Here is a 16,547-nt window from a genome sequence, read left to right as displayed (position 1 = left end):
TTAAAAATATGCATATATACTTATTTTTAGAACTAACTGTGTTTTTTGTTTTATATTTTTTAAATTGATGTCTACATCTCTGTGTGTGATGTGTATGTGTGTGTGTGTGTGTGTGTGTGTGTGCGCGTGCGTATGTGTGCCACTTCAACTCAGGGCCTGGGTGCTGTCCCTGCGTTTTTGTGCTCAAGGCCAGGGTTCTACCACTTGAACCACAGCTCCACTTCTGGATTTGGCGTGGTTAATTGATGAGGAACTTTTCTGCCTGGTCTGGCTTTAATCCTCAGATTTCAGCCTCCTGAATAGTTAGGATTGATTAAATATATGAACCACCAGCACCTAGGTCATGCCTATATCTTATTTATTCAAAATGCCTGGATGCTACTTTCTCATGAAGATACCCTTTCTTCCAGAGAACAGACTATCTCTCTTTTATTTTATACTATCAGGATAAGTGGCCAGCAGAACTATTAAGACTTTTTTTTTCTAAATCTAGACTGCTTAGTAAATTTCTGAACAGAATTCATGTATAAAATTTCTCATTTCAGTAAATTTGTGTCCCTTTCCTCTGGTGCTAAATTCACTTTGTGATGTTTTCTTATAGATGCCATATCTCAACCTGAGCAGTTTTATTTCTATCTATATTTTCCTGAATTAAAAAAAAAAGCTTACTTGCAGAAACACTTGGAAAAAAATATATTAAGTGAAGTAAGCCAGACGCAAAGAAACATAGGTTCCATGGTTTCCCTTATTAGCAATAAATAGTATACATCTAGGATAATCTTAACCAGACAAGCAGAAAAGGTCAAAAGCTATGTACATATGACCATATAAGATGATGCTAAGTGAAATGGGCCCCAAGATATGGACACAAAAGGTTTTTTTTCTTTGTCACTATTGTTTTAATGTACTATGTGATTTTTTTGTTTCTTGTGTATGTTCTCCCCCCATGATATAACCCCTGTTGTCACTCTAGTTGATTCCAGTGCCCTGCATCTTTTATATACAATTTTCTAATTTGGGGAGGGGAAGGGAAATAACAAAATGCCGAAACAAGGATACATATTGGCCCACTGTAACAAAGAGACATACAAGACACTATATTGAAAATGAACTTTACAACTTTTGTGGGGGAGGAGTTGGGGAGGTGGGGAGGGAGTGGATAGTAGGGGAAAAACAAAGGAGGGGGTGTAACAATGTTCCATAGGAAATGTACTCATTACCTTACTCATGTAACTGTAACCCCTCTGTATAATATCTTTACAATAAAAAATATTAAACGTTTTTTCTTACTTGCAGTTCTGGGGATTAAATACATGCTACATAAACACTCTGTTCCTGGGACATACTTGCCTTCCCTGAGACATTTGCTCATAAATGAGAATTGAACTTTATGTTTTTTAATTGTGAAAATACCGTATAGAAGGGTTACAATTACATGAGCAAGGTAATGAGTAGATTTCTTTCTTTCTTTTTTTTTTTGGTCGTCATGAGGCCTGAAATCTGGGTCTGGGCTGTCCCTCACCTCTTCAGCTCAAGGATAGCGCTCTACCACTTGAGCCACAGCCCCACTTCCGGCTTTTTCTGCTTATGAGGTGCTGAGGAATCGAACCCAGGGCCTTATACATGCAAGACAAGCACTCTACCACTGAGCCAACTTCCCAGCCCTATGAGTAGATTTCTTATCAAGCATTGTTGCCTCCTCCTATGTTTCCCCTTCCCATCCCTTCCCATCCCCCCCCCCCCTGCCCCCGGCCTCCCATCCCCGTGCCAAAGTTGTAAAGTTCGTTTTTCGACATAACGTCTTGTACATCTCATTGTTGCAATGGGTCCACCTGTATCCCTATTTAAACAGTGAAGTAAGCTAAGCCCAAAGAAACATAGGTCCCATGGTTTCCCTTTATACAATAACTAGTATATGTCTGAGACAAGCAGAAACGGTCAGATAAGTTGATGTTAGGTGAAATGAACCCCAAGATAAGGACTCAAATGTTTTTTTCTTTCTTGTCATTGTTTCTAACATATTCATAAGATATTTCTTTGTTGCTTTGTATGTCCCTCCACCGAGGTATAACCTCTGTTTTCACTGTATTTGATGTTGGTATAATTTGTGGAGGGGAAGGGAGAATTGAACTTTTTATCAAATGCTTTTTCTGTCATCTATTGAGATGGTTATATATATTATTTTTAATTGTTATTATATATAAATTATATATTATATAATAAATAATATATAACTATTAAATTGTTATTATATATAAAGATGTTGTACAACAGGGGTTATAGTTAAACAAGTCAGGTAAAGAGTACATTTCTTTTTGGATAATGTCACCACTTCCTTTGGTTTCTCCCAGTTTTTTTCTCCAGTCTACCCACCCACAAGTTACATAGTTTATTTTTAGCGTAGTATTTTTGTTATATTAAAATATTAAGTTATACTGACTTTCAAATATTTAATAAATTTCACATTCCTGGAATAAACCTCACATGAACATACAAACATTTTACATTTTCCTATATTCAACTTCCCAACATTTTGTTGAGAATTTTTGCATATGTATTCTTGAGGTCTGTACTTTTCTTTATATTGGTATCAAGGTAATTCTGACTTCATTATATATGGAGGAAAGCTTTTCCTCTAAGACCTTTTGAAAGAATTTGTTTGAAACATGTATTATTTAGAACTGGGTACCATGGCTCAAACCTCTAATACCAGATACTTGGAGATTAAAGGATCAAGGTTCAGGCCAGTATGGCTAAAAAATTTCATGAAATTCCATCTTTACCAATGGCTGGGAGCAGTGCTGTAAACTCTCTCTCTCTCTCTCTCTCTCTCTCTCTCTCTCTCTCTCTCTCTCTCTCTCTCACACACACACACACACACACACACCAAAAGAAAACAAAAAACTAGTATTTTCATCCTTGAATGAATTCTTTAGTGAAGACAAATGGGCCTGGAGTTTTCTTGGAAGATTTTTAAAAATAATTTTCTCTTAAATATATGGATAATTGTGTGTTGGTGCTGAATTGTATTAGCTAATGAGGGTGCATTATGAAATCCATATACAATGATGGCATGAAATAGCTTGGAATTGCCCATGATTTACACCATGGGAATCAATGTATTTTATTTATTTATTTATTTTTATTTATTTATTTATACCAGTATTGAGGCTTGAATTTGGCCTCACATTCTTACTTGGCTTTCTTGTTCATGTCTGGGCCTCTCCTATGGCTGGCTTTAAACTGCAGTCCTCCAGATCTTAGCCTTATTTATTTATTTATTTATTGTTGGTCGTGGGCCATAACTCTGGACCTGGGCACTGTCCCTCAGTTCTTCAGCTCAAGGCTAGTGCTCTACCACTTGAGCCAAAGCACCACTTGGGACCTTTTCTGCTTATGTGGTGCTGAGGAATCGAACCCAGGGCCTCCTGCATTCAAGACAAGCACTCTACCACTGAGCAACCTTCCCAGCCCCCAGATCTTAGCCTTCTGAGTAGCTAGGATTATGGTCATGAACCACTGATGTCCAGCTAATTGTTTCTGTTTTTTTTTGTTTTTTTGTTTTTTTTTTTTGCCAATCCTGGAGCTTGAACTCAGGGTCCTGGCACTGTCCCTGAGCTTCTTTTACTCAAGGCTGCACTCTACCACTTGAGCCACAGATCCACTTACAGCTTTTTCTGAGTGGCTTATTGGAGTTAAGAGTCTCATGGGCTTTCCTGCCTGAGCTGGCTTCGAACTATGATTCTGAGATCTCAGACTCCTGAGTGTGAGCCACTGGCATCTGGCCCATATTTTAATTCCTGCTTCTCTTTCTTGAGCTACTGATGACTTATTTAGAAAGTTATTACCTTTGCCTATACCTTGAAATATTTCCCCTATGCTTTTCTATGGTAGTTTCAGAGCTTCAGGTTATATATATATATATATAATTTATGTATGTGGGTCATGGGACTTGAAATCAGGGCCTGGGTGTCTCTGAGGGGTGTTTTGGTTTTTTATTTTTGTGGGTTTTTGTGAGGGGGGGGGTTGTTTGTTTGTTTTCTTCAAGTCTAGTGCTCTACTACTTGAGGTGCAGCTCTACTTCCAGATTTTTGGTAGTTAATTGGAAATAAGAGTCTCATGGGCTTTCCTTGAAGGGCTGGCTTCAAACTGTGATCCTTAGATTTCAACTTCCTGAGTAGCTAGGATTATAGGTGTGAGCAACCAGTACCCATCTTATATTAAGGTTGTTGATTAATTTTGCACAGAGTAAAAAGTAAGTGCCCAGTTTCAATATTGTACATTTAGATAACCAGTTTTTTTCAGTACCATTTGTTGAAGAGGTTGCCTTCTCTTTAATGTATGTTTTTGGCTTCTTTGTTAAACATCAGATACCTGTATCTATGTGGCCTAATTTCTGATCTTCTATTCCATTGGTCTAATGTCTATTTTTGTGCCCATATTAGGCTTTTTAAAAATTTTTACCATGATTCTAGTATAAGTAAATTCCAAGGCAGGCGTTATTGGCTCAGACCTCTAATGCTAATACTCAGGATGTTGAGATGAGGATTTCAGTTTGAATCATCCTGGGCAGGAAAGTCCGTAAGATTCTTATTTCCAATTAATTAACCACCAAAACAATCTGAAGTAGAGCTATGGCTCAAGTGGTAAAATGCTAACCTTGAGCACAAAAGCTCAGGGACAACAGCCAGGCCCTCAGCTCAAGATCCAAGAATGGCACAAAAAAGTCAGAGACTCCATTCCTATTGAGAGAACCTGAACAAGGTGGTGCATCCCTGCCATGCCAGCAACCATAGGGAGCTTAAAATTATTAAGTCAGCCAACTGATCTAACTCTCATAGGAGACTGTTTTCTGTTTTCTGCTTGTCTTTTTTTCTGGTATATAGATCATTTGAATTTCCTATTTATTTGAAAACTATCTATCTATCTATCTATCTATCTATCATCTATCTATCTGTCTAACTATTTATCTATCTATATTGTACCAGTCCTGGGGCTTGAACTCAGGATTTGAGTGCTGTCCCTAAGATTCTTTTTCTCAAGGCTAGCGGTCTACCACTTGTGTCACAGTGCCACTTCCAGCTTTTTCTGAGTAGTTTATCAGAGATAAGAATCTCACAAACTCCCCTGCCCCAAGTGGCTTCAAATTGTGATTCTTATATCTCAGCTTCTGAGTAGCTAGGATTACAGGTGTGAACTATGAACATCCAGCTCAAACTTTAAGTTTTTTTTTGTTGGAAACTGGACATTTTTGAGATAAGGCCTTGCTATGTAGACTAGGCTGTACTAGAACTCTGCACCCTCCAGCCACAGTCTCTCAAGTGCAAGGATTATAGGCATGCAGTATCCCATCTGGCTAAGAAACTATTCTAAATAATATATAATAGGGGCTGGGAATGTGGCTTAGTGGTAGAGTGCCCTGGGTTGGAGTCTCAGTACTGTAAAAATAGGAAAAGCTGGAAGTGGTGCTGTGGCTCAAGTGGTAGAGCCCGAGCCTTGAGCACAGAATCTCAGGGACAGAATGTAGTCCCTGAGTTCAAGACCCAGGACCAACAAAGGAAAAAAATATATAATAGAAGCTCTGGGTGCAGGTTTTCCTTGCCCATTTAGGTCTTGTTATTGTTATTTTCATATCTATTTGGTGATTAGCTGGATTATTTTAGTAAAATATATGCCCACACCAGTTTGAAACCTCTTATGTTATTCCTGAAGAAGCAGTCTTGACTATACCCTCAGTCTCTGAAGGATAGAAAACCCTTTGGGCAGAGCTGTCTTTTTCACTTTACCTGAAGATACTCAGATGTTTAACACCACTAATTGCCTCCTAATTTCTCCATTGTGTATGTGTGTGTGTGTGTGTGTGTGTGTGTGTGTGTGAGAGAGAGAGAGAGAGAGAGAGAGAGAGAGAGAGAGAGAGAGAGAGAGAGAGAGACAGAGAGAGAGAGAGGGAGAGAGAGAGAGACAGATAGAGAGAGAGAGGGAGAGAGAGAGAGACAGATAGAGAGAGAGAGAGACAGAGAGAGAGAGAGAATGTGCTGGTTATGGGGCTTGAACTTAGGTCCTGATGCTGTCCCTGAGCTTTATTTTTGCTCATGGCTAACACTCTACCACTTCAGCCACAGCTCTACTTTTGGATTTTGGGGTGGTTAACTAGGGGAAAAAGTCTCATGGATTTTACTGCCCATGCTGGCTTTGAACTACAATCCTCAGATTTCAGCCACTTGAATAGCTAGGATTACAGGAGTGAGCCTCCGATGCCCAGATTCTCCACTGTTTTTGTTCGTTTATTTTGTGTCTTGTGTTTTTGTAGGTCGGTTGTGGGGCTTGAACTCTGGGCCTGGGCGCTGTCCCTCAGCTCTTCAGCTCAAGGAGAGCCACAGCACTACTTCCAGTTTTCTGGTGGTTAATTGGAGATAAGAGTCTCACTGACTTTCCGGCCTGGGGTGGCTTTGAACTGCTATCCTCAGATCTCAGGCTCCTGAGTAGCTAGGATTACCAGCATGAGCCACAGGCACCCGGCTCTATTGTTTTTAACTATGCCTTGGAGCATAAATTGTTCCACAGCTGGAGATCTATTTTGATTCCAGGAGATGTTCTCCAAGTTTACTAAAGTGGCCTGTGGCAAATCTAACAGAACTATTGCTTAGCCTGTATCTCTGATGTCTCTCGTGTCTTCTCAATTACCTTTCAACATGTGTGGCATTTTCTGGCACTACTTCTGACACCTAATAGTGTTTTGCAACACTAATCAATTCTCTAGATTGCTATAATTCTCTTCAATTCTGATACTGAAATTGGTTAGGGCCTGATTACATTTGAACGTAAATTCCTTACATAATAATCTTCAGTTGTCTTTCAGGAAATGTCTCCAGCATCCATTTAAGGATGGTTTGGAACAGGCTTTGAAAGAATCAATATGTAGAAAAGCAACTATCTCATCTGATGTCAGAAGCCCCAAATTCCCTGGGGCAGAAGATGGTAACTGCATGACAATCTGTCTATGCCTGCTCAAATAAACTCTAGAATTCTCTCTTTTCAGCATTTAGTTAACAAGTTTTCCCCTCTCCCTTCCTATAAATTCCCCCAGTACCAAGTGACCAAAGAAGAGAAATTGGAACTTTATTTTAGCTCTTGTTGGTGGACCATGCAAAGGCTTTTATTTTAGCATAAACCTAGTGACATAGTACTGGTTTTGTGCAAATTGGGCAGTAGGCCAGTGCAGGTTTTCAACATCAACACCTCAGAGTTAGGACAGAGGACAAAGGTTAAAAGTTCAGTTTCCCAAGACTCCCCACCCTTCAGATGTCAGCTATAAATAGAATGCTTATAGCAACCCACACTTCTGCCTGGTCAAGTGCAAATTTGAATTTCATTTTATATCCTGGCATCTTTGCTGATTGGCCACACAGTAGTTTTTTTTTTTTAATTTAGCAACAAATTAGATAACCTAGATGAAATAGACATTTTTTTTTCTGGTACTGAGGCTTGAATTCAGGCCTTATGCCCTCATTCAGCTTGCTTGCTTATGGCTAGCACTATACCACTTAAGCCATTCCTCCAATCCAGCAGCTTTTTGCTGGTTAATTAGAAAAGTTAAGAATATACACAGATATAATGTATAGATTACAGTTATAGTGAAAAACTAAATGCTTTTTGCTGAGATCATTAGCAAAGTAAGAATATTTTGTTTCTTGAATTTTATTTAATGTTGTACTAGAGATTCTAAATAGGACAATTAGACAAAAAGAAGAAATAAAAGTTGTTCAAATTGGAATAAAGTAGTAAATCTAAGTCGGGCACCAAGTAGCTCATGCCTGTAATCCTAGCTACTCAGGTCGTTGAGCTGTGGATCATAGTTTGAAGCCAGCCCAGGCAGGAAAGTCCATGAGACTATTATCTCCAAGTAACCACCAGAAGGTTGGAAGTGGCACTATGGCTTAGTGTGGTAGAATGCTAGCAAAAACACAACTCAGGGACAATGCCCAGGCTCTGAGTTCAAGCCCTATGATGACCACCAACACGAACAACAACAACAACAGTAAATTTACCTTTATTCACAGTTAAAATGATTTTGTATATAGTATTTCTCGTGTAACCACACTTCAAAAGCTTTGCGAACTAATAACTACATTCAGGAAGGTTACAGAATACAATATCAAAATGAATTGCATTTCTATGAAGTAGCAATGAATTATCCAAAAATAAAATTAAGAAAATGATTCCATTTACATATAATCAAAAAGTGTCAAATGGCCAGGCACTGATGTCTCATGTCTGTAATCCTAGCTACTCAGGAGGCTAAGATATGAGAATCTGAATTAGAAGCCAGCCTGGACTACTTTCCTGAGACTCTTATCTCTAGCCACAAAAATCCAGAAGTGGAACTGTGACTCAAGTGATAGGGTGTTAGCTTTGAGCAAAAGAAGCTCAGGGACAGCACTTAGGTCCTTAGTTCAAGCCTCAGGACTAACACACACACACACACACACACACACAAGAATAAAATAGGTAAGGTAAATAGTTCAGTGGAATAGCACTTGTACAGCAAGTAATAGGCTCTAGGACTTGATCCCAAGCACCACAAAAAAAAGAAAAGAGTAATAGATTTAACTAAAGAAATATAAGAATTGTGTGTCAAAAATGAAAAGAAAAATTAAGAAACTAAAGAAAAATTAAACATAAAGGCACACTAGGTTTCTGAACTGGAAAATGATATTGTTTGGGTGGTATCACTCTGCAAATGAGCCTACAGATTTACTTTCATCCCTATCAAATTTTAAACTGACATCTTTGCAGAAAATTATGGATTTCAAAGTTCATGTTGACATTCAAGTACCCAGAATAGCCAAAACAATACTGAAAAAAAGAGAAGAAATTTAGTGGCCCAAATTTCCCGATTTTCAAACTTCCTTTAAAACGGTAGTAATCAAAGCAGTGTGGCACTGGTTTTAAGCATAGGCACATAGATCAATGAGACAGAAGTAAAAATATAGAATTAAACGCTAACACTCATGATTAATAAGTTTAAGAAGTGTTCCAGGCTATTTAATGAAAAAAGAATAGTTTTTTTTCCCCAAGAAATAGTACTGAGGCAACTGGATATCTACATGCATAAGAATGAATTTAGACCCCTATTCCACATTGTATTAAAACTCAAAATGAATCATAGACCTACTAAATGTGAGACATAAAACTGTAAATCTTAGAGAAAAGTATATATAGTCATAACCATTTTAGATGTTTTCTTAGCCATGGCATCAAAAGTATATATGCAGAATGATAAAAATAAACTGGGCTTAATAAAAATGAAAAGAAAACTTTTGTGTCCCAAATGACACCATCAAAAATATTAAAAAGACTATTCACTGAATGATTCAAAATACTTGTAAATCATGTATCTGATATGGGAATTGGATCTAGAGCAAACAAGTCTCTTACTAGTGAACAATAAAATAACAAGAAACCAATTTAAATATAGGCAAATATTTTGAATAGAAAATTTGCCAAAGAAGACATAACCCTTGTGACTATCCCAGTGAAATATTTTCAAATCATTAGTAATTATAGGAATGTACATCAGTCTACAAGAGGATAGCACTTCAGACCAATTCAGATAGATAAAACTGAAAGGAAAAACAATAAGAAGCCTGGTGAGATATGCAAAAATAGGGACGTTCATATACCATTGGTGTGAATATGATATGGCAATTTCACATCAGAAAATAGTTTGGCAGTTTCTCCAAATGTTAAAACAGCACTCCCATGTTAACCATCAACTGTTTAAGGGGAGGTACTAGGGTCTAAGCTTAGACCTTCACACTTGAAAGGCAGGCACTAGATCCATTAATCCTTACCTCGTTTTTGCTTTTACTGTTTTTGTATTAGGGTCCAAAGGATTGAAACAAGTGTTCAAAATATACTTTTGAACAAATATTCATAGCAGTACTGTTCAGAATAGCCAAAGATGGAAAGAAACCAAATATACACAAGCTGGTGAATGGATTTTTTGTTCTGGTCCTGGGGCTTGAACTCGGGACCTGGAGGTTGTCCCTCAACTTTTTGTTTGTTTCATTCAAGGCTAGCACACTACCACTTGAGACACAGCTCTACTTAAGGCTTTTTTTGGTACTTAATTGAACATAAAGAGTTTCATGTACTTTCCTGTCAGAACTGGCTTAAAACCCAAATTCCCAGATCTCAGCCTCCTAGGATTACAGGTGGGATCTATCAGTGCCCAGGTGGATGAATAGATTTTTTAAAATGTGGCTTATCACTTAATGGAAGAATATTAGACAGTGAAAAGAAATGGAGTACTACTACATGCTGCAACAATATATGCTGAAAGAAGCTATTCTCAAAAGCATATATTTATGATTATATGAAATGTCAATAATATTCAAGCACATGGAGAAAAAGTAGATTAGTGATTGCTAACAACTAAGAGGGCTGGGGGTATAAGAGGTAAGTGCACAATCTGCAGCTACATACAGTGCTTCTTTATTGGATGATGAATGTTCTAAAATTAGATGTCCACTACGGATGACTAACTTTGAAGATACTGAATACAATGAGCTGTATACTTTAAGAGTGTACATTTTAGCCGGGAGCTGGTGGCTCACTCCTGTAATCCTAGCTACTCAGGAGGCTGAGATGTGAGGATTGCGGTTCAAAGCCAGCCCGGGCAAGAGAGACCGTGAGACTCCTATCTCCAATAAACCATCAGAAAACCGGAAGTGGCACTGTAGCTCAAGTGGTAGAGCGCTCACCTTGAGCTGAAGAGCTGAGGGACAGCGCCCAGGCCCAGAGTTCAAGCTCCACGACCGACAAAAAAAAAAAAAAGTGTACATTTTTGTAATAGATGAATTAGATATCAGACTGATACTTTTGAAAGTTGAACTGTTTCCATTTAAGGTCAAAGTATTACTTCTCCTTACTCAAAGAAAACCATTATAATCTACCTTCCCTCTGGACATGGTACCACATTAGGGACTCACCTCTGGCCCAAGCTATTGGCAGATTACCAACTCAATTGTCATCTGATAGAGAGGTAAAGGAAGTCAAAACTGTTGATCAATTTCACAGCCATTTTGTACTTGGGACCATTGAGAAAGCACAGGGATACAGAGGGATTAGGGAAAGGATGAATGATATCTGCAAAGATGTTCACTTTGAATTCCTAATTATTGAGAGTTTCCTCTATAGTAGATGCCCTTCGTGGGTATATTTATTACATGAATTAACAGATATGAACTATTTAGGGAGCAAATGATATGATATGCCTTTAGATCTCAAGAGCTTTCCAATTGATAAAAACAGACCGAATCTTGGTTACAGCATCCATCCTGAGGGAGCTCTGCATCCCTGTTTCTTTGAAGGATGGGACTGATTGCTCTCATACTCCCTCTTCAGAGTAAGCCCCTGCCGACAGACAATGCTTCTGAGAGTATGGGAAAACTGAGTAACAGAGATTTCTCCTTCCTGGACACTGCACTCTTAAACTTTTCTTCTCTTACATTGGAAGGGTGAGTCTCTTTTGGAAAATTAATTGAGATAATCTTTTAAAAAATTAGAACAAAAAACTCACTCAGCTCTTTTGTGAGGTGAGCACAGGCAGAGAACTTTGTATTTTATTTGTGAGAAAATTAGAATCAGAAATGTTTCAGAGTTCTTTTGAATTTTGCATGGTTTGCATAGTTTTTAGCCATTGAATATATATGTTCTGAAATCCAAAATGTCACCCAACTCTGCAGCAAGGAGAAAAGCTTTATGTATACTCCTTATAGGGGCCAAATAGGGTCTTTGGCCTTTTGTGGACTATATAGAAGTAGAGGGTCTCATCACCAAGAGGACTCCAATAGAAGAGGGGTTGTTAACAGGGAGTGTAAGTAGAGGGTACAGTAGGACAGGAATGTTCACCAGATTTGGTAGCATCTGGAGTAGAGTGACACCACTTCTCAGCTATGTAAACTTACATAGGCACATGTGAGAACTACCTTCAATCCTGCCCCCACCCCCAACCAGGTGTTTCAGACTGGCCAGGGTTTTGCTACTGTCAGGGAGCCACCTTAGTACATATCACATTGTTGGCATGTTATCTGATACACCAGGCAGTCCTATGAGGTTATTATTATTCCCATTTTATAGATAATAAGACTAACCCTCAAAACAGTGGTTAAGTACTAAGTTAACTTTGTCAGCTATAGGTCCCAGAGGTAATGTGAATTTTACTTATGGCACATTCTGACAATAGAAATGTTTTCAGCTCTCCTAAGAACATTTAACTGAGCAATTGCTTATTATGTATTTTTTCTGGTTTTAGTTTTGAAAAATTTTTATTATGGCAAACATAATCCATATTGTTTAGGAAAAAGTGGGGACAGGAGAGAGAGAGGGAAAAAAAACCCAGTGCTGGTGACTCATGCCTATAATCCTAGCTACTCAAGAGGCTGAGATCTGAGGATTGCAGTATGAAGCTTCCTGGGCAGAAAAGTCCCCATGAGACTCTTATCTCCAATTAACCACTCAAAAACCAGAAGTGGTGCTGTGGCTCAAAGTGGTAGAGCACTACCCTTGATCAAAAGAGTTCAGGGACCTCACCTTGATATCCTGAGTTCAAGGTTCACCGCTGACAGACAGACAGAGAGGGAAAGCCAAAAATGTGACACAGAGGAGCCACTGGGTAGTAACAGATTTAAAAGAAATGGTAGCAACGCCTACTGATCAGGTGACACCCAGGGAAGCGCTAGATGGCATACTACAGGAGAATGGTATAGAACAATGATTCTGTCAGGTTGTCAGACTTACTTTTCAGTACAGGAGAGATCTATTTTTGGTCATGGAGTAGGAATGACCATTGCTGAGGTTTCATACAGTTTGTTTTCTCTATGTACAAATGCATTGTGCAAACATAGTTACATTTTGATAAAAATAGGCTGATGCCATATATGCAGTTTGGTGAACTGTTTTTTATTATTTTACAATGTACATGCATGGGTGAAAATCCAGTACTAAAAGAGAGAGCACTGTATTTGAGTCAAAAGGCTGCTGGTAAGGACAGTGACACCTAATGCAAAGTATCAGCTTAAGGTTAAAAGCACAGGACCTGGAGCTTATCTACCAGGAAAAGCAGGGTGTGCAAAGTTCTCATCAGAGAAATCAGAATCTAAGGCCAAGGGCGTTAAAGGTAGGGGATATCGTGTAAACCTCTTTGGCCTCTTCCTCCGCCCCTCACTCCCCTGACACCCCGTTGGCCCCTTGGGGCGAATGCATCCTGAGCATCTCTTTGCATCCAGTGACATCCTCCCATTTTCTGTTTTTTCCTTAGCTCTTCCTGAGCCCTGGACATATCAGCACACTCTCTCATCATCTCCTCACTGCTCAGATGCCTGTCCTGTAAGTCCTCCCGAGAGTTCTTGGGAGAGTCATCCGTGGTCCCGCGGTCGGTTTTTCTTTTTGCTTTCCGGGGCACGTAATCTTCAGCCGGACGCTTTTCGGCGGCGCGCGGCTCGCTGGCTGCCTTGGCCTGGGGCTCTGCCTTGCCCTCACCTGGTGGCTGGCCCTCATCTTCTGACGACTTTCCCTGCTTCCCTGACTTGTCCTCATCCGGGGGGTGGCCCTCCTCCTTTGGCCCTCCCTCACCCTCCAGCTGGCCCTCGCGTGCTGCGTTCCCCTCCTCTTCTTGATTCCCTTCTTCCTCTGACTTCCCTTCAGCCTCAGGTTCTACTTCATCGTCTGACTTTCCCTCCTTGTCCAGCTTGCCCTCGTTTTCGCTAGAGAGTTTCTCCATGTCGCGATGGTGCCTCCTTTTCCTGACCTGGAGGGTAGGGGTGAGGGAAGAGGAGACACGAAGAGTGAGGGCTCCTCCAGTGTGGAAAGGGGTGTATCTCGTCCCTATGGGGGTCTCCAAGTGCCCTCCTACCTGCCCCTAACCCACATTTTCCCCCACACGAGCCAACCATTCCCAGGCTGTCTGGCCCTGCTGTCCTCTCCTTGCTCCCTCAGTACAGCTAGGTGTGTGCATTACAGGTGGGGGTCGGGGACAAGCAGCGAAACCCACATCCTGCCCTGGCCAGGCCCTCCGTACTCTCAGCCCTCCGGAGTCCCTGTCCATGCTGCCACCTTCCACTGACCTGCAGAGATCAGGACAGGTTGTGCCTCCTTTTCAGGCCTGGCACAGCGCAGGGAACAGCAGACGCGCAGACCTGCGGACAGACAGACGGGACAGTTGGACCAGGTTCCTCTCCAGAATCCGGACCCTGCTCACCGAGCTTTCCCTCTGCTCCCCTCCATCCACCCTCAGCCTCCACCCGCGCACCCCAGCCGCCATTTCTTCTCAGGCCCTGGCTCCAAACCAGGATGCTTTCCAAACTACCTCTGGATCTGTGTCCCCTCCCTCCCCAGAGGCGCCTTGCCCCGCCCCCACTGCCTTTGGGTTGGGATCAATTTGTCTTCTTGGGCAGGCGCAGAGCGCGAGGGGAGGGGGGTTGTTTCCAGAACGCGTCTACGTTTTCACCGTCGCACTGCGGGGTGCACCCCCCACCCCATTGCCTACTCTAAAATGGATGGAGGGCTGGGGGTGGGCAAGGCAGCTGAGCCTCCGCAGGGTTCGCCTTCCCGCCCTGTCACCCCTCCCCAGCTGCCCTGCCCGCTCAGTGCCCCTCTCCTCACCAGTCTGGCTGATTCCTTCCCCACCCGGTTGCAGCAGCTGCTGCTCCTGCATCCAGCTGCCATCCACCTCCACCCCTGACCTGGGTCAGCTGGCAGCGTCCACCTCCACACTAACCTGAGGGGACTCAGGACAGGCCTGCGTCTCCGCGGGCTCGCAGAAGCCCGCTCGCCGCTTGCCTGCAGCCCAAGCTGCTCAGTGAGCTAGCTGGTTGCGCGCGCGGGCACCAGGACTGGACAGTAGGGCGGGCGCGGGGCTGGTGCCCACGTCGGCGCCTGGCCGGTCACGTGAGTGTCGCGTCACCCTCGATCGCCTCCCCCCCCCCCCACTCCTGACCCATCTCAACCCCATCCTCAAAGGACCAAGAAGACACAGGCTGTAGGTGTGATGTGGTGTGGTGTGGTGTGGTGTGGGGTGTGTGTGTATGTGTGTGTGTGTGTGTGCACGCGCGCACGCGCGTGTGTGTTGAAGCCAAGAGTTACAGAGAATTGGGGCTTTCTGATCCCAGGTGCTTTACCTGGCATGGCTCACAGAAACGGTGCAACCCTCTTAGGTGCCCATTACAGGTGTGACATCCGATCAGAGCGGGTACTCAACTTTCCCAAAAGGCACAACCAACTTTTAAAACCAACTCTGAGCAATGTGGCTCAGGCCTGTAATCCCAGCAATTTGGGAGGTCAGATAGAAGAATGGGTAGTTCGAGTTCAGCCTGGGCCTTTTAGCAAGATCCTATCTAAAAATTAAAAAAACAAAAACAAAAAACCTGAAACACAGAAAACCAAGTTCAGCCTTACTACAGAGGTTGATGGGAGTGCCTATCAGGGAAAGGAGCTGCTTACCTGAAAGGTAGTATTCTACAAGGTTATGTTCTGGACATTCTCAGTTCATAAGTTCTGACCCCCCTGTAAATAGCATTCTTTTGCCTCTTAACCTGAATGACTCCTCACACTGCATCCCCAGGCTACTCGTTCCCCAAATCTCAGACCCCTTTTGTTTTCCCACCAGTAATAACAGGTGAGTGCTCCCTAATTCTTTCCAACATAACATACAACATACTTTTAAATTTTCACTAACATGATAAGTTGGGAGGTAGTATGTGAATGATGTTTTGTTTTGCTTTCTGTATATGTAGGATTTTATTTTATTTTGGGAATTGATTGTGTGTTTTGCACATTTTTCTAGTGAGGGCTTTAAATGTTCTTCATAGGTGAACTTTATTAAGCCTTTATCTACTTAGCATATGTTGCAAATCTTTTCTTGCAGTTTTGCCTTTTTTTTACTTTATGACAGTTTTCTGCCATGTATTAAAAATGCCAAATTTATCAAACTTTTGCTGCCTCTGGATTTTGATTAATAATAAAGACACCCTTTCCTACTTGTGGCCAAATAATTCACCCATATTTTCTTCTAGTATACATTGGTTTTACTTGTCTACATTTCAAATTTATACTTGTGTATAATGTGAAGTATGGATCTCAGTGTAAGAAGCTAGATTTTTTCTCCCCCAATTGTCTTTGCATTGCTCCAGTATTATTTGTTAAAAAGCCCATCTTTGTCTCAGTCATGTGAGATTCAACCTTTATTACATACTAACTTTCTATATATACTTGGGAAACTTTCTGGGATTTCCATTCTTTGTCCTTGATGTGTTTATTCTTCACACACTAGTTTGAATTATAGAGGATATAGTAAGTTCATATACCTGAAACTGTTAGCCTTCCTAATTTATGCTTTCCAGGCAGGAAATACCATTATAAAAACAGCCAAAGCAAACAAAATCTCTGGAATAAGATTCAATCATCCTAGATCTCAAATTATTCCAATAAACAATTGCTCAGGTGCAGTATCCACGAAGATAGGAGAAGCACAAGAAAGAAAGATG

General features: G+C 41.2%; 1 protein-coding gene across 1 annotated transcript; it reads right to left on the bottom strand.

Moving 5' to 3' along the window:
- Positions 1-13,052: 13,052 nt before the first annotated feature.
- On the bottom strand, positions 13,053-14,836 carry LOC122114941 (transcription elongation factor A protein-like 3). The gene is made up of 3 exons (XM_042688211.1): positions 14,668-14,836; positions 14,126-14,201; positions 13,053-13,808 (listed from the first exon to the last, which is right to left on the bottom strand). Exons 1-3 carry the CDS (start codon positions 14,717-14,719, stop codon positions 13,178-13,180), a joined length of 759 nt encoding a protein of 252 aa, XP_042544145.1. The 5' UTR covers positions 14,720-14,836; the 3' UTR covers positions 13,053-13,177.
- Between the last annotated feature and the right edge of the window lie 1,711 nt (positions 14,837-16,547).

The sequence above is a fragment of the Dipodomys spectabilis genome, unplaced genomic scaffold (assembly GCF_019054845.1).
Source record: "Dipodomys spectabilis isolate Male_0828 unplaced genomic scaffold, ASM1905484v1 ptg000113l, whole genome shotgun sequence".
Taxonomy (NCBI): domain Eukaryota; kingdom Metazoa; phylum Chordata; class Mammalia; order Rodentia; family Heteromyidae; genus Dipodomys; species Dipodomys spectabilis.
This window is presented reverse-complemented; position numbering and strand designations above follow the sequence as displayed.

What these genes read in the sequence shown, in the direction of transcription:
- LOC122114941 (XM_042688211.1), bottom strand. Translation starts at nt 14,719, where the DNA reads ATGCAGGAGCAGCAGCTGCTGCAACCGGGTGGGGAAGGAATCAGCCAG. An exon ending in GGAAGGAATCAGCCAGACTG is followed by an intron (nt 14,202 to 14,667) that starts GTGAGGAGAGGG and finishes GTCTGTCCGCAG; the next exon opens with GTCTGCGCGTCTGCTGTTCC. An exon ending in GTCCTGATCTCTGCAGGTCA is followed by an intron (nt 13,809 to 14,125) that starts GTGGAAGGTGGC and finishes CCTCCAGGTCAG; the next exon opens with GAAAAGGAGGCACCATCGCG.